At 33.8% G+C, this 20090-nt stretch overlaps 4 protein-coding genes across 6 annotated transcripts; all 4 read left to right on the forward strand.

Annotated features, from left to right (window-relative positions):
- The first annotated feature begins 2760 nt into the window (after positions 1-2760).
- On the forward strand, positions 2761-3370 carry LOC111009738 (uncharacterized). Its single transcript, XM_022282930.2, has one exon. It carries the CDS (start codon positions 2939-2941, stop codon positions 3305-3307), a length of 369 nt encoding a protein of 122 aa, XP_022138622.2. The 5' UTR covers positions 2761-2938; the 3' UTR covers positions 3308-3370.
- Positions 3371-7991: 4621 nt separating this feature from the next.
- Positions 7992-9045, forward strand: LOC111009769 (uncharacterized). Its single transcript, XM_022282973.2, has one exon. It carries the CDS (start codon positions 8455-8457, stop codon positions 8965-8967), a length of 513 nt encoding a protein of 170 aa, XP_022138665.1. The 5' UTR covers positions 7992-8454; the 3' UTR covers positions 8968-9045.
- Positions 9046-10604: 1559 nt separating this feature from the next.
- Positions 10605-12111, forward strand: LOC111009659 (Lactoylglutathione lyase / glyoxalase I family protein). The gene is made up of 4 exons (XM_022282810.2): positions 10605-10776; positions 10857-11093; positions 11570-11645; positions 11900-12111. Exons 1-4 carry the CDS (start codon positions 10687-10689, stop codon positions 11947-11949), a joined length of 453 nt encoding a protein of 150 aa, XP_022138502.1. The 5' UTR covers positions 10605-10686; the 3' UTR covers positions 11950-12111.
- Positions 12112-12345: 234 nt separating this feature from the next.
- On the forward strand, positions 12346-14664 carry LOC111009658 (late embryogenesis abundant protein D-34). 3 transcript variants are annotated; one of them, XR_015792206.1, is made up of 4 exons: positions 12346-13176; positions 13312-13593; positions 13801-14381; positions 14614-14664. XR_015792206.1 is itself a non-coding variant. In XM_022282809.2 (4 exons), exons 1-3 carry the CDS (start codon positions 12856-12858, stop codon positions 13969-13971), a joined length of 774 nt encoding a protein of 257 aa, XP_022138501.1. In that variant the 5' UTR covers positions 12346-12855; the 3' UTR covers positions 13972-13988; positions 14128-14664. The 3 variants fall into 3 exon arrangements, 2 of the variants coding, with proteins under 2 accessions (XP_022138501.1, XP_022138500.1); XM_022282809.2 differs by having other exon boundaries at positions 13801-13988; positions 14128-14664; XM_022282808.2 differs by having other exon boundaries at positions 13801-14664.
- The last annotated feature ends 5426 nt before the right edge of the window (positions 14665-20090 follow it).

Here is a 20090-nt window from a genome sequence, read left to right on the forward strand (position 1 = left end):
GATCAGTCAAACGGCCGTTGAACTACCAGGAGCCTTCTAGGTCAAATAAGTGTTACAATACAAACTTTGCATAAAAAAATATTTTTCTTTTTCTCACCATTCATATTAGTGATCAAATGGCTAACTCAACGGTAATTGAAATGTATTTTTATTCAAGGTTAGATGTTCGATCTCTCATATCCTCAAATTGTTGTAGTAAAAAAAGTTCAATTACTAATTAAACGGAATTCAAATCATTATAATTTATTTTCATGTGAAAGCCCGTGGGAGAGAAACTATAGCCAAAGTTATATAGACTGAGGAGATCAACATATTTAAAGGTCAAATTCTCAATTATTTCCAACTGAAAGTGAAAGTGTTTTGTTAGTGTCCCATGGCCACATGGAACCTACAACTGCCATAAACTAAAAATACTTAATGTGCAAATTTTTTTAATTTCTTTTTAAATTGCTCATTGAGAAAGAAAGAATCAAGTATTCCCCATCCTTTAAGTAAAGGCTATACCATTTTTTTTTTCCTCTTCTCTAAAGAGTAAGAGAAATGATTTGTATAATTGCATGTGTAAATTTGTCAACCACCAAACATAGTTCAAAATTCACTAACATACTTGGAAGCAATCATTTTAATGTCAATTATTGAAGGGTAATCATCTGGGCATTCACTCTAAGACTACTCCTTTTCTTAGTCAACAATATAGCTTTTCTATACTTCTATCTGTGATCATTTCTTTTGAAATTTCGGGTTATAACAACTTTTTTCTTTTCTTTTTCATCGATTCGGATTAAAACTTCAATTTAAAATATTATTTTTCCTTAAAGACAATGGTAGAAGATTTAAGTTATAGATCAAAATGTTTACTTGAATAAGATATTTGGTAAATTGGACTTCATAATTATACTTTCTCATGCTCAACTACAACTTTTGATAAGATTTTGTAGGATTCTTATGATGTAAAATCGAAAAGAAAAGGGTAGACTACTAATTATATATATATATATTTTTTTTGAGTTGGTGAAAATTTGAAGTGTTATCTATAATGTATATATCTTAACTGTTGAAAATGTGATGAATATATATATATATATATATATAAAATGTGACGACAAAACATACACATGTGTGTGTGTGTGTATATATATATATATATAATATACATGTATATGTGTAGGTATACACACACGCTTGAAAAAGTGACAAAACTGCGTACTTTTAAATTTTAAATTTCGTGATTGAATTTGGAGGATGAATTATTGGAGAATTTAGAAATTGAAAGGTGTAAAGTGGAGTGTTTTAGTTCCACATATTTGGTTTTTGGATTTTAATGGGACCAACCATCAAATATTAATGGATGATGGAAAGGGCCACCTTTGTTTCATTTTCCACTGCCCCATGTCCCTTCGAACATGGAGGAAATTATGGCACATTTCCCTACTTCCTTTTAACCCTCCCTCTCTCTCTCTCACATCCAAATTTCTTTTTGGATTAAATAGAGAATAAGCAACAGGCTTTTGAGTTTTAATTGACATATTCTCCCTCTTTCGACATCAGAGGTTTGATCCTCCATATCTCTAAATTGTTGAGGGCAATCTTTGAGTCAGACCTAAAGGATCTTGGATTATATTTCATCGCAAGTTTAGCCCTATGACGTTCTGTCTTATTCTCTTCACGTCATGTATAAAGTCAAAAGAAAAAGATGGGAAGGTATCCTTGTTAAAATAATCGCTTATCTTTTTCAATGTGAGATCTTTACCATGCCTCCAAGATCGTGCCTCTATTGGATTCACCCATCTTGATTGGAGTTTCATATCAAAACTAATTGGGAAACAAAAGTTTTATAATAGACCTAGACTTCTCCTTTCATTATCAATTTTGTTTATGCAAAAAATGTAACAAGGTATAACCTAGTCAATGTCGGCCACGCAGAAGAGCTCGACCTGCTCCAGGTATGACCGCAGGAAGAGTTGGATATCCTTGGGAAGGAATGACTAGCTCAAGAGGTTAAGGTCGACCGACTAGAATGAGCTGAAGTGTCAGGAATGAGCTGAAAGACCACTTGGCGAGGAAAGACCTGCACAAGGGAACAAACACTCCGATGCTTAACGCTCAGGTCAGTTTTGTGTCCAACCTTAATATGGAGATCAAGCTAGAATATCATTCCTGACTGAAGAGTGAAGTGTCTTATTTATAGATTGAGGTATCTGACAAGGAATCCGACTAGCGGTTGAGCATGTCGGGACCAAGGTTGGCCAGGAGTTGGCTAAGTATGGAAGGTCGTTGCTCCTTTGAATGATCTTTAGGGAAGACGTTCATGTCGACCTTCAAGGAAGGCCTCAGGTCGGCCACTAGACAAGACAATGATGAGGTTGACCGTCAGGGAGCTCTTCAGATCGACCACCAAGGAAGGCCATGATGAAGTCGATCCTTAGGGGAGTTCTTCAAGTCGATCACTTCAGATCGACCACTAAAGGGAATATCTTCAGGTCGGCCACCAAAGGAAAGATCTTCAAATGTCTTCCATATGGTAGTACAATTTTCACCCCAAACAAACTCGTTTGAGCAAAATTATTCTTTGCTGCTAATCACTATTAATAATTGTACCGTTGTTAATTCTTTTTTTTTTCAAACAAAAATATCTTATTTCTTTTCTCTCTTTCCATCCTCCTCTTCTCAACTTGTCACAAAACATAATATAAGAAAAGAAAAAAGTTATAGGATTAGGAATAGAAATAGGATAGATAGTAAAAAGAAGGATACAGGCCACTTTATCCCATTATTATTATTTGCAGTAAAATCCAAAAAGTTTTGATATGGTTTTTGTTTAGGCTTGACCTTGAGATTGTTGTTTCTATATATCAGATTATAGAAGAAGAAGAAGAAGGCAAAGTAAAAAAAGAAAAGAAAAAAAAAAGAGAGAGAGAAAAAGGGGGAAAGGAAAAATATGGAGATTATTGAAGTGGTGAACTGCGAGTGCTGCGGCTTAAAAGAAGAGTGCACCCAAAATTACATCTCCCAAGTGAAGGCCAATTTCGCCGCCCACTGGCTCTGCGGCCTCTGCTCCGAGGCCGTCCGCGACGAGATTTTCCGGTCACCCTCCGCCGCCGGAGCCGGAGGGATCGGTATCGGAATCCAAGACGCCGTTAACGCCCACATGCTCTTCTGCCGTAAGTACTCCAAGTCTAACCCCGCCGTTAAAGTCGCCGACGGCATCAGGCAAATGCTCAGGAGGCGCTCCACCGACTTGTCGTCCTCCTCCTCCTCCTCCACTTCCCAGGTCCGCGACATGTCGTCTTTTTCTAATTCCTTTTAGTTTTTTTATCCATTAATTAATGGTTAATTATAATATATATATATATATATATATATGCCTCTCTATCTCTCTCTCTCTCTCTCATGTAATTTCCTTTTTCCCGGAAAGTGAAAGATTTAATTTTCTAGGAAAAATGGATGAGAAAATTCTCGCCAAAACAAGCTCCTCCTCTCCCCATGCATGACAAACAAAAAATAATATAACTCCGATTTTTGTTCTTTGCTCTTTTAATTATATAAATGAATATGAGTTTACTTTTCTTCTGTTTCTTTTAGAGAAGAAAAAATTGGAATAAATTTCAATGATTTAATTGTGTATATGACATTAATATTGTGGATAAAGAAGAATTGGGTTTATTATTATTATTATTATTTTTTCAATGAAGTGATGAATTAAGTATTGTTTTGTAATAATTTCTTGGTTTAAGTGAGATTTAAGAAAGATTGATTGTGCTTCCATTAAAGTCAAAACATTATCAAAACTGGTTTTTTTTTTTTAATACAAAATTGGGTTGATTGGGAAGGAAGAAGTAGAGTATTTAAATTAAATTGAATCATTGGATTCACTTTATTTTCTTTTCCTTTTTTTTTTTAAATTTTTATCTCTATCTCTCTCTAGAAAATATGCAAAAATAAATATCAAACTCTAAAACTTTTCCCTCACAAAATTACCTTCTTTTTTACTTACATACCAAACCGTTTGCCTATCGTTTAGACTATGTTAACCCCAAGTAAAAAGTATCATCATAATACAAGTCTGCATTCTATAAACCTATAAAGAAATAATTTTAAGAAAAACTACAACTTCAACATAAATTTAAGTAAAACTTCGAATCACTTTTATTTATTTTGAAAAATTTTATATAATTCCATTGAGAATGATTTGAACTTCGTGACTTTAGAATAAATTACTTATTTAATCTACTTATTTAATCTCATCATAGGTTAAATTTTAATTGATAAATTAAAATTAAATGTCTATATTATTAAACTTTTTGTTTCTAGTCAACATTCAAATAAATAAATTTAGTTATATTTATTTTAATCATTTTCATTTGAAGCCACATAAATAACTAAATAATTTTTTGGATCCAAAATTACGTAGAATTCAAGATATTATAAATCTAGTAGCAATATTGTCCCATTAATGATTTTTTTGTTAAACCATAGTACAATATATCAAAACTGTGTGGATGGGACACAATTTAAGTCACCTTCAACAAGGTGCATATCTTTTGAGGGTGCCATATACAATAAGGACATTTGAAATTGAATGTATAACAATTTAAGAAAAAATTTACAAAATAACACAAAGATAAAATAGTCAATGCATCGAATAATATCAATCGTATTAAAATTGATGATCCTAATTAATAGGTATAGTATAAATTTTCAAATATTTTAAATTAATAGGTGTTTAAAATCGTTCAATTTAATTATATCTCAAATTGTTAATTACATATATATTCGAAAAAAAGTTCAAATTACTGTTAATAATTATGAAATTACATTTATTACATTCGTCAGGATTATTACCAACATCAAATACATTAGATAGATTCCAAGTATTTTACAACTTATGAAATTTTATTTAGAATTCTTTAAGAAACAAAAAACAAAATATAATTTCTTCAAAAGAAAAAAAAAAAAGACAAAACGTAATTTTTGGGAAAGTACTTGTAATTTTTGGGAATGTCAAGTCATTACGTATTGGGCTAAACTTTGGGCCAGCCGCGTTGGGCTCTTTAGTATGAAGTACCAATAATAGGCCCATTCATACCACAGAAAAACTATTTCTTATTTGAATAAATATCTCAGAAGTCAGTTGAAATGACGAAAATAGAACGTTTCTATTGAATTTGTTTTTGTGGTCTAATTCTAAATTTCTAATGCATTTAAAAAAGTAGATCTTACTCTTTTTTCTTTTTTTCTTTTTTTAATTTGGACCACTATACTATATCATAAGATTTTTTTTTCCTTTTTATCTTTTTTTTTCCAACTGATTAAGCTATATATTTCGATCATTGATTAAATAAAAGTATTTTTATGGTAGATTACCGACTTTCCAATACCTTTCATTGTAAGCTTATAGGTAGTTAGTCTAATAATATTTAAATTGTTGCTATTAACTATTTGAGAGACAAATGACTCTCTACATTTCGACAATGGTATGATATTGTCCGCTTTAAATATAACTCTCACGATTTTGATTTTTGTTTTACCCAAAATATCTCATTTGTGTGAATCCAACTACCACCCAACTCGTATTTTTCTAAATTTAAACGTTTGCGATATGGTCATGGATTTCTAAAAAATTCCTCGAAACAATAATAAAAAAAGGATATCTTGATAACAAAAATTATGGGCAGTCTTTCTTTCAGTTCATTGAATTTTTTTTTTGGAGTAGACAAATATTTATTCTCTTAATAGTTTTAAGTTAAAAGATTAAAAATATACTTTGATCTTGACATAATAAAATAAGTTCACAAATTTATTGAAAAAAATTATAAAGAGAAAAGTTAAAATCCATGCTACTTTCTTTAAGAATTTTAGAAGAGGCATGTGAAAGATATTGTGTAAGCTTTATCATAACTAATTTTAATTTAAACCTTAATTGAAAAATGTTAAAAACTTGTTTAAAAATTATAAAATTTTAAATAATAGACTAATGTGAACATAATTGAGGGGATAATGGTATAGAAACTCTTCTCTTTGAGTTGGAGATTCATATTCCTACCCTCTATATTTGTGGATATTTTTTTTTCAAATATTATTAATTTAAAAAGTATTCTAACTTCCAACCAAATTTATTAAAAAAAATAATGCTTAAAAAATTCTTCGTTTTGGGTCGTTTGTATGTTGTCTTTTTTTTATTCTTAAAATAAAAATAAAAAGCTCTTGTTCCTAGTAATCCTAAGTTCAATCACCAACAATCTCACATTTTTTTCTTTTTTAGTAAATGTTATATTGAATTTTTTTTCTCACTTTTAAATAAAAATAAAAGATTAAATTCAAAAAACAAATTAATACAATAATTTTTTTTTAATATTGGTAAAAGTGGGGATTCAAACTCACACCTCTACTATGACTTTTATATATACAAAATAGGTATTTAATCATAGTTTTTTTTTTTTCCAATTCTTTTGTTTTTAATAAAAATAAATTTTAATAATGAAAAAATGAAATGTGACATAAGGTGGAGAAGATATCCAAGTATATGAAAGCCTTCATGCAAAATCTTGATCAGTCAACTTCGATCCTAGCTAAATTGTGGATTGTTTTCTCAAGCCTGCAGTTAGCTTGGAGTTCGAGGTGTAGAAATTCGTTGGGTGAGGTTAACTCCCAAGTGGTCCATGATATTTTGGCTAAACATTCTCATTGTTCTCGGTTGCTGGTATCGAATATTTTACGGTTTGTTTATCTGAGATAGAGTATTGATATCTGACATATATATCGGAAAGACAACTTTTGTGTTGATTGACTTGCTCGTCAGGTTCCTTTTTACTCCTTTCTTCGAAAAAGAAAGTCAGAGGAAATCGTGCTAATTCATGGGCACCATTTTTTTTTTCCAATTCCTTATCTAATATTTTAAAGATCTTCAATTTTATCTTCAACTCAAGTTGAATTATTAAACAACACAATTAACAATGAACTGTAATATGATATTTTAAAGATATAACTTTTGCCGGTGGATAACCTATTAACAATAAATTAAATTTCTACTTTATCCTACTCAATTTAAAAAATCTAAGCTAACTTCTCATCCAAATAGAAATTCTACAAATAAATATATATTTGACTTTTGTTTAAGTCAACCGTTAAAGAACACGGTATCCTCACAATTTTACTTTTGATTTCATCTAAAATGACTCATATCAATTGAGATAATTGTTCTCTTATACCATAGATCACTTTGATTTTCTTTAGCTAATGTGAGACTTTATTTGTACTTTTTTACAAATCCAACATAAACTAGATAGTTACTATAGACTGATCGAACTAAAAAGTACTTAAACGAGAGAGAAATGAGTCAATATTTTCCAAAACTTATAATAATGGAAACAGTAGTTGTTCCTTACATTTGAATACTATTGCAGAGAGAACTATTTTCACACATATAGTGTATTTCTTTTTTGTAAGGATTCTAAAAAAAGGATATATTTGTTGAAAAAAACTTTCGATGAGTTGGATAATCCATTTCTTATTATATAAAAATAATTTTGTAGTATAAATATAATTCAAGCCCAAAATATTAATTTAAATAATTGAACCGAGGCACCTTTTTCAATTTTTTTTTGAATAAATACTGTAATATACTTTATCGTGAAGTTTGATTCAAATAATACGATGTAGGTTTCTAAATTTAAAAAAAATTATAAATTTTTTTTAACATCAATTATTCAGTTTAAAAGATATTATAGAAAAAACTTATAAAAAATTTCATAAGATTAATATGTCGACAATATCATACCGGTTCCGAAGGATCGAATTTAAAATCTCTCCGAGATATATGTCAATTATGTTTGCTTTTGGCTATTTAAATCTTGCAAGAAAATACTCTTTTATCTTTTTATAGTTTCAAATACTAAACATTCAATTTCACGTGACAATTAACTTAAAAATTTGCTTGAATTAATTTGGAAAAAAGAGAAAATATAATAGAAGCTATTTTTTTAAAACGGAGAAGAAAAAAAAAGACAAATTATACCCAATTTTGCTTGTTCCCTGCAATCTTCGGTCTTGTTTTTCTCTTCTCGCAAACATTCTCTGCAAAAAGAAATCTACCTTTAGGACTCTCCTTGAAGAACACGTTCTTGTATTTCCTCGATTCTTTTGTATGCTTCAATTCAATTTTCAATTTCATAATTTAGAAAAAGGTTTCCGTTTCCGTTTTGGTTTTGGTTTCGATTTTGTGTTTAGTTTCTCCCGATAAAGAGAGCGGAAGCCGCGAATCCAATAATCTCAATTCCTTCGTGAATCTTCCTTTTCTTCCAAACATCAACTATCCGATCGAAATTTTGATTCCTTTCTGAAATCGATGTTCCTTACTTCACCACAGAACCACAGATTTCGCCATTTATCTCAGTTCATCGCACTCATTGACGAGAGAAAAGCAGAAGAAGAAGAAGAAGAAGAAGAATCGACGCCATGAAGAAGGTCCATCCAGTGCCAAACAGCCAAAACATTACTGTTCAATACAATCCAAATGGCCGCAACTCGCGCTTTCGTGCTCAAGCGTTTCTAGGTTTAAGCCCTAAGAAACTCCAGCGTTTGCCCCACGTCTTCAGCCGGGTTCTGGAGCTCCCGTTTCGGTCCGATGCCGATGTTTCGATTTCCGAAAACAGGAATTGCTTCCGATTCGTAGCGGAAACCGAGGGAATTAGCCAAGAATTTAGGGCACATACGGTTCAAATTCATCCTGGGGTTATCAAGGTTGTGGTCAGACAAATTAGGCCTCTGGAATTGTGGTTGGATGAATCGGAGATCGACGCGTGGAGATTTCGACTGCCGGAGACGACTCGGCCGGAGCTTGCAACCGCCAAGTTCGCCGGAGGGAAGCTGATCGTGACGGTTCCGAAGACGGAGAACGCCGGAGAAAAAGGTGCGTGGGGGGATAAGAGTGGGGGTTTCAGAGGAGGTCATTTGGTGCTTGTACAGTGAATTAAATCGTTTCTCTGTTGCAATCTCCATTGTTGAGCAATTTTAATAAGATCTGATTAACTGCCCTGATTTTCTCCCTCTTAGCTGAATTAATCAATATAGGTTGATTTTCAAAGAACTTGAAGAGCAACTTTTTTCTTTATTTCATTTGATTGAGATGAGTTCTGATTTGTTTTTCATGGCTTGAAACTGTTTGGGTTTTGCTGTTGCTTTTCCATTATTGCACATAAAAGGCATTCAAAAGTACGGATGAAAGCAGTGCATATGTTCTAATTGAGATTCTCAAGCATCAGTTCCCTTGTGTTAATTGATGGCCAATGACTCATTCTTCCACTCTCTTCTATGAATCTGTCTCTGGACATCAACTCTGCATCTGGTCCAACCAACCAAGGAAGAAAAATCCATAACATCTTCGTTTGGTATGAAACTTTTGGATAAAATTTAGAAATAGAACCATGTAAATATAGATTCAAAATAGAAGATGTAATAGTAATGCGCCCAAGTCAGGATTCGAAATTCAGATTCGGCACCTAATTGACTGACATTCTCCTTAATCCACTGCGAGTTGGCTGGGCCACTATCTTTAATATGAGCTACTTAGAAGAGCGAAAACAAATCAAAACAAATCTTTTTGGAATGCTCTTAGTTAATCAATTAGGTCACCTGACCTAGTTGATTAACCAGGTCAACACAAAAGTAATGACTCGGCTGCACCACCGTTTAGTCCTGAGCTACTTAAGCACGCTTAATTTTAGAGTTCTTACGATTGAGGCATCGAAAAGGAAGGTGCACTTTATTGGTACAGGTAGTAACTATCATTTTTTTTAAGTTTTCTTAACCATCTTCTATGGTCTCAGGATCTCTCTCATTTAGACGTAGTATCGATTCTTTCATATATCCCTCCTCTCTACTCGAACGTCACATTATGAGTTCGAAACCTCCACCACCGCTTGATGTACTAACAAAAAAGTACCCTTATGTTTCACTGACCTTTTACCATACAATCTCGGCACGAAAAGGATCGAGGGAACCTTGTTTTTATTTGAAGTTGGCAGTATTATAACGTTTCAATTCATCACCAAACACTAAATCATGAAACCTTCAACTCTTGGAAAATATATAAAACATATGAAACTTGAGAATTTTATCATAATCTCACTTTTAGATAATCAATACACGTAAAAAGAAGCCTACCAAACTTACTTTGGTCTTAAACTAAACTTTATAGTATTCTCCCTAATGTAACAATATTCACATATTAATGAAATAGAAAAAGCAAACATTTTGACTAACTTTTTATTATGTGACATAATTTTATTAAATTAGAAGTATTAATGAGAACCTTAGGTAAAACAAGAATAAAACAATCGATCAATCATCATAATGAGAAGTAATTTTCAAATTATGCAGGGAAAATTTGTTGGATTAAACAAAGTTTTAAATTTCAAATCGGTTTTTCATTGTTGGGTGCAACAATTAGGGTGAAAATCGAAGTATTAGGTGTCTTAATTCTTTGAATTAACTATATTGTTAAATCCAGAGATGAATAAATATGCTTAGATAATTAAATTTAAAATAATTAAAAATATCTACGAATTCGCAATAATCGGATAAACGTAGTATACGACGCCGTCTCCGTATTGTCGACGAGTTCTGCAAACAAAATATAAGGATCTTCGAGAAGAATCGAGTTCAGTTCAGTTCTGATTCAAGAAGAAAATGGCAGCTCCGGTGGCGAAATCAGCGTCTCTCGGCCATATAGCCAGAGAATCTTCGGATGTCCTTCGCCTCTCTGAATTCTACAAAGAGGTATAGAAATTCTATCTTCGAACTTTACGTTCTTTATTGACAGCAGTATTGTTCATGGCGGTTGTAATTTGGTGGTGCAGATGTTTGGATTCGAGGAAATTGAGAGTCCAAAATTCGGAGAATTCAAGGTTGTATGGCTAAATCTTCCCTCTGCCTTTCAACTCCACCTCATCGAGAGAGACCCTAAATCCAAGCTTCCCGAAGGTCCATGGAGCGCCGCGTCACCCGTTGCCGACCCTAGCCACCTCCCCCGAGGTCACCACATCTGCTTCTCTGTCTCCAGTTCCAACTTTGACTCCCTCGTTCATGCTCTAAAGGTAAATTTATAAATTATCCTTTTGATTTTGCTTTTCTCATCATAGTGATTTGGAAAAAGCACTCGAGATTTATGCGCTATTCATATACTTAATCATACGTTAGGATTTGTTTATGCTAAGCGAAAAAAAAAGGTTTAGGATTTCGAAATGAACTCTAGGATTTACCTGTAGAATTGGTTTCTGATTGTCCGGCTCTATAATTTATTATTTGGGAGGAATTTTAATTCAATCTTGACTAAGACTTGAACTCAGTGAGTAAGTAATAATTACGGCTCTCAGAAATCTTCCTTGAAAAAGATCATTGAGGTTTTGTCAGTATTATACTGTATGTTTACAAAATATTGAAGTTTCAAGAGTATATTTGAATCGTATGTAGAAATAGTTCTCTGGAAATATTTTCTCACAGTTTATAAAATGTTTGTGCTTGCCTTTTACAAATATATCGAATATCTAGACTAATTTTGAATTTTCTGCAGGAAAAGGGAATCCAGACTTTTGAGAAGACCCTACCAAATGGGAAGGTTAAGCAAATCTTCTTCTTTGATCCGGATGGTAAGTTTCTGCCAAACCAATTTTCCCCCCTTTTGTGTGTGTGTATAATTATGATTAACGTAACTTTTTCTTTTACCCGACTCTTCTCTGTTATCAACTTTATCTTTTGATTATTTGCTCTGTTGTTCCAACATGCCTGATATAGAAATTTTGTTTTTATGGAGTCTGGTTGCTGACTAATGAGTAGACTTGTATAGTTGAATGTTAACCGTTCTGATATTCAATCAATTGGTAATCAATCCATCTCTATGCAGGTAATGGACTGGAGGTTGCAAGTCGGGAAGAAGAGTATGATATAGCTTAAATATTGTAGTCGAACGTAGTCTTGATAAGGGGCTTAGAAAGGGTCTACAGTAGAATCTTGTTCGACTTATAATCGACGTGCATGACCATACAGTTTATTACTAAATCTGTTCGTATTACCCCTCCCCCTTTGTTATTTAAAATGTTTGTTGGAATGGATTCACTTGTGTTGTGTTGGTAAATGGGATTATAAGGAATTCGAATCATGAAAATTGACAAAAAATCAAATCATGTGGTTCTATTTCTCAACGAAGGCTATATTGGACGCCTGTGTCATGATAATGGATGTTTGCCGAAACCATTTGGAATTGTGTTGGAATGATATCACTAGAATTCTCACTACAGGAAAATGGGTAGGTAGGAATAGATTTTTGGGTGATGAATGAATGGTGATCTTGGAGGTGAGTACAAAGTAAAGTTCAGTCAAATGGTGGGGATGTCGAAACAATTTTGTCAGCAAATTGAAAGGCGATGTGAATAGTTCAAATTTTCCAAATACTTAAATGGGTTCTGAAGTATTGAGCAAGAACATTTATACAAAGCCTCAGTGAGAGGAGGGTGGGTTTGAGCAACTCAAAGTAAAATATTGCTTGAAAGAAGCTAGTAAGTAATTGATGCAAAAAATCCAGAGCTTCAGCTTCAATGGCGTCTCCGGTTGGCTGAAAGAACATTACTTACAGGCTGCCATCTGTCGCAGTAGTATGCTGATACATAATGGCACTCAACAGCTGGTTGTCACTACTAATGAAACCTGTATCACATAGTCAACAGAGCTTAACACGTGTCTGGTCGAACCAACGTGTCATTAGCCTTCCCTTCCAGCCACGACCGTTTAAATCCACTCCTCGACCTGCAATATTCCCTCCTGCTCAGATTCTTTCAGGATCCTTTACTTCAGGAAGAGCAAATGAGCCAAGAACAGCCACGCCGCGGCCAACAGCCAGAACCTATCAAGTATGGCGACGTTTTCAACGTCTCTGGAGACCTTGCCTCCAAGGCCATACCACCGGTGGACGCTGACATGATGCAGACCGCCGAAACCATGGTGTTCGGTCACACCCAGAAAGGCGGCCCCGCCGCCGCCATGCAGTCTGCCGCCACCCGGAACGAGCGCTCCGGCCTCGTCGGCCATGAAGATGTCAGTGACGCTGCCAGAGACCAAGGAGTTGCCGTCAAAGAAACCGATGTTCCGGGAAGTCGCATCATCACCGAAACAGTTGCCGGACAGGTACCCTTTTCTAGATTCTTAATTAAATTTTTCTTATGGTATCTTAGTCAAAAAATGAAATCTTGAAAATATGTATTTTACGTCGATAGAATCTCAAACGTACTCTGTTTTGCATATGTTTCTTTCTGGGTGCAGATCGTTGGGCAGTTTGTGGAGCCTACACCCTTTATTGGAGCAGTCACAGTAATGCAGAACGCGGTCACCATAGGACAAACTCTAGAAGCGACCGCTCACACTGCAGGTGACAAACCAGTCGACCAGAGCGATGCTGCAGCCATTCAAGCAGCAGAGGTCAGAGCAACAGGAAGCAACGTCGTAATACCGGGTGGGCTTGCGGCCAGCGCTCAGTCCGCGGCTTCTTTCAACGCTGGGGTTAGCAAGGATGAAGATAAGATTAAACTGAGCGACATCCTAATGGTGCGTATGAACTAACAAACCCCAGAGCAACCAGTGTTTGACTCACATGTGCAATTTGTTTAACTATATCATTGAATCCAATAGCTTATTTTTAGTCATTTATTCACTGAAGGGCTTGGAAATTAGTCTTACATCCTGCAAGTAACAAGAAGCTCGGATAGCATGTTGAATTACCATTAAACTAATTGATGGGGCACGACATTGCAGGATGCGACGACGAGGCTGCCAGCGGACAAAGTGGTGACGAAGCAGGACGCGGAAGGGGTGATGTGTGCAGAGCTAAGGAACAATGCCAGGCTGGCGGCCCACCCTGGTGGGGTGGCGGAGTCCATGACAGAAGCCGCCAGGCTCAATGAGACCGTTAATAATGCGCCATAGCGAGCGTGAGAAGAGTGGTGAGGGGTTGTTTCGTTTGTATAATACGTTTAAGTTTGTTTGTTTGTGTTTTTATTTCTTTGCAGTGATAGACTTCACAAAAAAAGATGGCATCAACTCATTTCAATAAAGATCCGATGTTGCTCAATAAATGAACAGATGAATAAGACGTATGGAATTGGCCAAGATTCACATGCAAGCGTAGCGTAGAACATAACAATGGACGGTCCAAGTTTCGTCTGAGTGTACTGAATTTTATTGAAAAATAGAATAAGTGGCGAAGAGGAAATGGGCTGGCTGGCTGGCTCTGCACCCGTGGAGGGCTGCTGCCATACGAAAGCTGCAGCAGCTGGCGCAGGCTCAGGTTCATTCAAAAGATGAAAGCTACTTCATTTTTCAATCACAATCCAACAGTACGCTCTTTTTCCCTTTAACCCAATTCAACATTAAATTAAGCATGACTAACCCACATCAAATTTAGGGATCTCCTGTTTCTTGTGTTGTCATTTCCTTATTTGATTAAATCTGGGCAAGTTTTGGTTGAGTAAAAGCAATACCAAATAGATTCTCTTCCCACTGCGGTCCTTAGGAAACGTCAGTATCGGTAGCCACAGGCATCTAAATTTGGGTCTCAATGCATTGTAGGAACCTTTTTGTATGACACAGTAATGGTAAAAACACATGTGGCTTCTCTCATGTTGATGACCTTCTGCTGTCACTTCCTGTACTATCATCCCTCTTGTTGAAAGTTCCAAATATTAAATAACACAGCAAACATAAAATAATGGACCCCTCCAAATTGTTAAAGCCCTACATCAGATTTTTTTTCTTTTCTTTTGAGTTTGCCATAGATGTATGAATGTTAGATTTTGTGTTGTATGTGTTTAGTGAGGAAGTAGTAAGTACCACGAAGGATATTGTGGTTTGAACTTTCGACTACCCCAAGAGGAGCGGTAATTAGGGGTTTGGGGTTTGAACTTTCGACCTATACTTGGCAGCCTTGTTTTACTAGGCAGCCTTGTTTAATTTTGGATATACAAACTTATGGAGTAAATATTCTTTGAAGTGCTTTCATTTAGTTCATAATGTAATTGCTCCATATCAGAAGAATTGACTTATTGACCTATGGATATAAATTCTCTATAAGAAAACAATGAAGAAAAGGCTTAAATTGTTCCTCTTATTTAAAAAAATGGAATTGTTAAGGATGTAATCAGATTTCATGGACAATTGTCTTAATGGAAAATATTATAAAGAATTATCTAATTTAGGTCTGCATGGTACTTGTGAACTTGTATAAAAGATATGTTCGGTGTTTGAATTTGAAAATAATGGAACAGCTCCTCATAATTTGTGGATCGCAAAATATTTAAATTAGATTAATCATTTTCGTTTAATAAAATATGTCCAATTGTACAATAATTAATTGGAGCTTGATTATAAAAAAAAAAATTGTGAAATTTAAAAACAACATAGAACAAGTGAAATTAACTGGCATGATATGGTTTTTAAGTATTGAACAAAATTGTAAGAATATAATCGCTCAATTCGAACCTAGCTTCGATTTTTCGCTCTGTTTACCATCCTTCAATCTCTTAATTTAATTTTTTAATTGGTCCTTAGGTTAAGTTATAAATCATCATCATTTCTTAAATTAGGAATCATGAAATCAAACTCAAACTTATAGATTAAAAATCTGACTCAAGCTCAATTCAATTCAAACATAATTCAGAATAGATTAGAATCAAACTCAAACTTTAAAGATTAACTAAAAACTAAATTATTTTAACAACCAGAACTTTGGTAACGTTTTTTGAAACCAAAAATATTTTATAATAAATTTACTAAAATTTAAAAGATTGAAATCTAGAAAATAAGCGAAATTTACTAAATTTTAAAAGACTGAAGACTAGAAAATAAGCGCACACGGAGAGAGCATTATTTAAATGTATGTGTGTGGCCTCAACGATGTCCCCTTCAAAAAATGTCTAATCTCTTTCTAAACTTCTTCTCCAAACGCAAGTGCCTACCGACGGCCGCCGCCACCGCCGCCGCTCCCGCCAATTCCAATTCCGACGGCGACGGCGACGGCGACTGCTTCTCTTCCTCCGACGATTCCATCTCCTCCTCCGACTTGGCCGGCGTGCTCGCATCGCGCCGCTTCTTCTTCTCGTCCCCGGGGCGGTCCAACTCCATATTAGAGTCGTCGTCGCCGCCCCCGCCGCCGTCGTCCTCGGCCGTGAAAATGGGGAAATATTCGGTGGACCCGTACGCGGACTTCCGGCGATCGATGGAGGAGATGATAGAAGCTCGGGAAATGGAGAATGTGAGAAGCGATTGGGAGTATTTGGAGGAGCTGCTCTCTTGCTATCTCCGCTTGAATCCAAACCACACTCATAAATTCATTATCACTGCCTTCTCCGACCTCCTCCTCTCCTTACTCGCTAATTCCCCCGCTCCATCTTAAATATGGCTCACAATTTTACACTATAAGGATACAATGATGCTCTCGTACTTCATATTGTTCGCTTTGGACATAACATTCACAGCCTTGTTGTTGGTTTCATCCGAAAGGCCTCATATAGAAAGGTACGAGGGGCATGAATATTTTCGAATCTACATCTAACTATTTGTTAGAGGGCCATTGTGATAGCTTCGAAAGGTTTACTCTGACAGCATGTTTTTTGAGTGGTTAAGGCATGTATTTTCTATCAAATGATCGTAATCTACTTTTACGATATTTGCTACATTTTATACGTTTCGGATATGATTAACTCGTCATTTTCTTTTTAAATATGAAAGCCACATTTTGACACCTGAGATTTTCATAAACGAGTAGATACTTCCACAAGAGTGCAACCTAATCAATTTTATTGTTGAATACATTATGAGATGTTTTTTTCTACTTTAGTTCTTGCTATCTCCACACCTTCTTATAGACTTGAATAATATATACAGATTTTTCTTTTTAAATGTAAAAGCTGCTTTTAGACACATGAGATTTTCACAACGAGTAGATACTTCCACAGAAGCGCACCATAATCAATTTTATTGTTAAATACATTATGAGATGTTTTTTCCTGCTTTCGGCATTCGGTTCTTGCTATTTCCCCACCCTTCTCATCGTCTTGAACAACATATACAAATTCTTCAAAAATCACCATCCCTATAGGTTGTATAGTGTGTTTTTATTATAACTATAATTTATACAAATTACCTATTGATTTAAGTTTTTGAGTTCAACGATATTTATTTACGAGCGGTAAAAGAGCGACTCGTTTTTTCGCCATACATATATTATGGTAGATTGAAGAAGTGGATGAAAAATACAAGGAGGGGTGACATTTATTTGCGTCTGAGTTGTCATTGTTTTAAGTGACAGACAGCAAGCATACACGTGAGGTAGGGCAAAACACAACCAATAATAATTAATTCTTAAATGATAAATCTTTTGTATAATTATCTAAGGGAATTTACGTTTATAGTAAAGGCATAGTGAGTAATTGTCTCTTTATATGGTAAATAAAATATAACATGTTAGTTAATTAAGGTAATATAATGTAGGTCAGATAAATTAAGTCTCCATCTCAATTATTATTCTTTTTTTTTACCCAACTGATGTACGAACCTAAGCTCTTGCATAGGCTTTAATCTATTATTCTCTTTTTGACCAATGTGATCTCAAATAGGCTATAAATTACTTATAGAGACAACACATAATTAATTGCGAAAATGAATTAATTGTTGTTGTGTGTATTGGAATCAAGTGATGTAAATTTTTAAAAGGAAAATATTTAACTTCTTAACAGTAATGAACAATCTTGTCTTCACTGTCATTAAATATTTCACAACTAAGAAAGAGAAATGCAAAAACAAAGTTCCGCCAAAAGTCTTTTGGAATGTGGGTCACTTCTTTAAGGTAATTTGTGACGTGGTCTTCCCGTCTAGTGATGCTCTATATTCACTCAAGCCACTTCTTAAAAAAGACAACATTGTAACTTTATCATTATTTGAAAAAAAAAAGGACATTCTTGAAGTTAATGAGGAAGTTCGTACTTAATACCATTAAATATTTGATAACTCATTATTTTTTTTTAATTTTAATTTTTTCATTCTTCTTCTTTAAACTTAACTTTAAGAGGCTAAGTTTTTTTTTCTTATTATTATTTAATTGTTATCCAAATAAGTCATAATTTAATAGGTCACTTAAATTTTAAGTTGCAATTAATAAATTTTTCAATTTTTAAACTTTAAAATTTATTTCCAATATAACAAATTTTCTAACTTATTAAAACTTCATACACTAATTCAAAATTTTTAAAGTTTGGCCTACCAAAAAGATCTAGACAGATTTAGAAGTTGAGGAATTTAGATAAGCTTCGTTCATCACTGTTTGAGTAAATGCTTCTCTCTTTATCGCCTATGCATGTGAGATTAGTCAAAGTGTGCGTAAGCTAATTCGAACATTCACAGAGATTATTGCTTATCCCTGATCATGCATTTTAACACAAGAGTGATCAATTAATTCACTATTCAATCATGGCTACTTCAAAGCAAACTTCTGCTTGTTTATGTATTGAGCTACACCGTTCTACTCCTTTTCAACCTGACGATCGTTATACGTTCGGGATCAAACTTGTAACTTAACTAGGATATAAATAAAACCCAAGATGTAAAATTTTCATGAGATGAGAGCACAACCCAAATTATGTAATTTTGAGGAGAGAGTGTATGGATTTGTGAGATTAATTAAATTACAGAGATAGATCATGTCAATCACTTCAAAACTGATTGAGAAATGTTTGGTTTCATTGAAATTATTGAATTCCAAACTCCAAAGCAATTTCAATTGTGCATCCAAAACCAGATACGGCCATTTCTGAATCTCTTCAGTTTCTGCAGCCAAAAAACAGAACCCACTTTATATTTTTAAAATTCAAAAGCCTAACTTCTAAGCACCCTCTGCAACTTCTGTCTCATCCTCTCAGTTCAACTTTCCAATTTTGACCCCACTCCTCTAACAATAAAAAAAAAAAAAAAACAAATAAATAATTCCAGTTTCCAACTCTCACCCAACATGTTTTTTAGTTTGGTTCTTGTGGGCCAGATTTAAATCTCAATATTTATCTATTTTAACATCACAAAATGAATCTATTTTATATACCTTTTCAACTTTAGGTTAAAGATATGTATTTATGATTAAAAGGTCTTGAATTCAAATATACAATTTCGTGTAGTGTTATATTAAAAATAAATGGTGGTACTCAATGTCTATATTAGAGTAGAAATTTCGGAAATGATTGTACCTCGCCCATTTTGGAGGACTGCAAACACTTTAGGCGTGTTAATAGCATCCAATCGAGTTGGCTCAAATTGTTTCACTCGATATCATAAACACCTTAATATTCAAATATATTTGGTAATGTTGGTAAATAAGATAATGTTTAAATGCTATTTTAGTCATTATATTTTTTCCTTTTGTTCATTTTTGTCTTTGTAATTCTTGAACATCTATTTTAGTCCACGTACTTTGAAAAAGTAAATATTTTTTCGTCTCTCTATTTTCATTTTTAGGAACATCAAAATAGATATGTTGAAAGTACAAGGACTAAAATGAATAAAAATTAAAAATACAATGATCAAAATGAACTTTTTAAAATTATAATGACTAAAATGAACAAAAATTGAAAATACAAGAATTAAAATAAACGTTTTGAAAGTATAGATCTCGAAATAAATACATTATTTAAATCAAAGATAAATAGTCATGGCCCACTCAATCATCAATCCAATAATATTAAAAATCTGTAATTGATTTGATTTTTTGGATTATATAAAAAATGACATCCAATAGTTTATAAAGACAACAAATATTTATTTCTAAAAAAAAAAGGACAACAAATATTTAGTTTAAATGTGCAGGCTTGACCTTCGCGAACCAATTCTTGTCTGCAAGCATAATAAGGACAACCTCCACTGGGCCAAAGCAAAGATCATATTGGGCCTCATCCTAATAATCTTCCATGTGAAATTTCATTTCTCCATTTATTTCATTTTACTCGGTGCCTATTTTCATTTAATAAAAATTAAAAGTTATTTTAATCATTTTCATTATTTTATTG

The sequence above is a fragment of the Momordica charantia genome (assembly GCF_013281855.1).
Source record: "Momordica charantia cultivar OHB3-1 chromosome 7 unlocalized genomic scaffold, Mcharantia_2.0 BLBB01000007.1, whole genome shotgun sequence".
In the NCBI taxonomy this organism is placed as follows: domain Eukaryota; kingdom Viridiplantae; phylum Streptophyta; class Magnoliopsida; order Cucurbitales; family Cucurbitaceae; genus Momordica; species Momordica charantia.

Coding starts and splice junctions, on each gene's coding strand:
- LOC111009738 (XM_022282930.2), top strand. CDS start 2,939: ATGGAGATTATTGAAGTGGTGAACTGCGAGTGCTGCGGCTTAAAAGAA.
- LOC111009658 (XM_022282808.2), top strand. CDS start 12,856: ATGAGCCAAGAACAGCCACGCCGCGGCCAACAGCCAGAACCTATCAAG. Junction 13,177..13,311: donor CCGAAACAGTTGCCGGACAG/GTACCCTTTTCT, acceptor TTCTGGGTGCAG/ATCGTTGGGCAGTTTGTGGA. Junction 13,594..13,800: donor AACTGAGCGACATCCTAATG/GTGCGTATGAAC, acceptor ACGACATTGCAG/GATGCGACGACGAGGCTGCC.
- LOC111009769 (XM_022282973.2), top strand. CDS start 8,455: ATGAAGAAGGTCCATCCAGTGCCAAACAGCCAAAACATTACTGTTCAA.
- LOC111009659 (XM_022282810.2), top strand. CDS start 10,687: ATGGCAGCTCCGGTGGCGAAATCAGCGTCTCTCGGCCATATAGCCAGA. Junction 11,094..11,569: donor CCCTCGTTCATGCTCTAAAG/GTAAATTTATAA, acceptor AATTTTCTGCAG/GAAAAGGGAATCCAGACTTT. Junction 11,646..11,899: donor CTTCTTCTTTGATCCGGATG/GTAAGTTTCTGC, acceptor ATCTCTATGCAG/GTAATGGACTGGAGGTTGCA.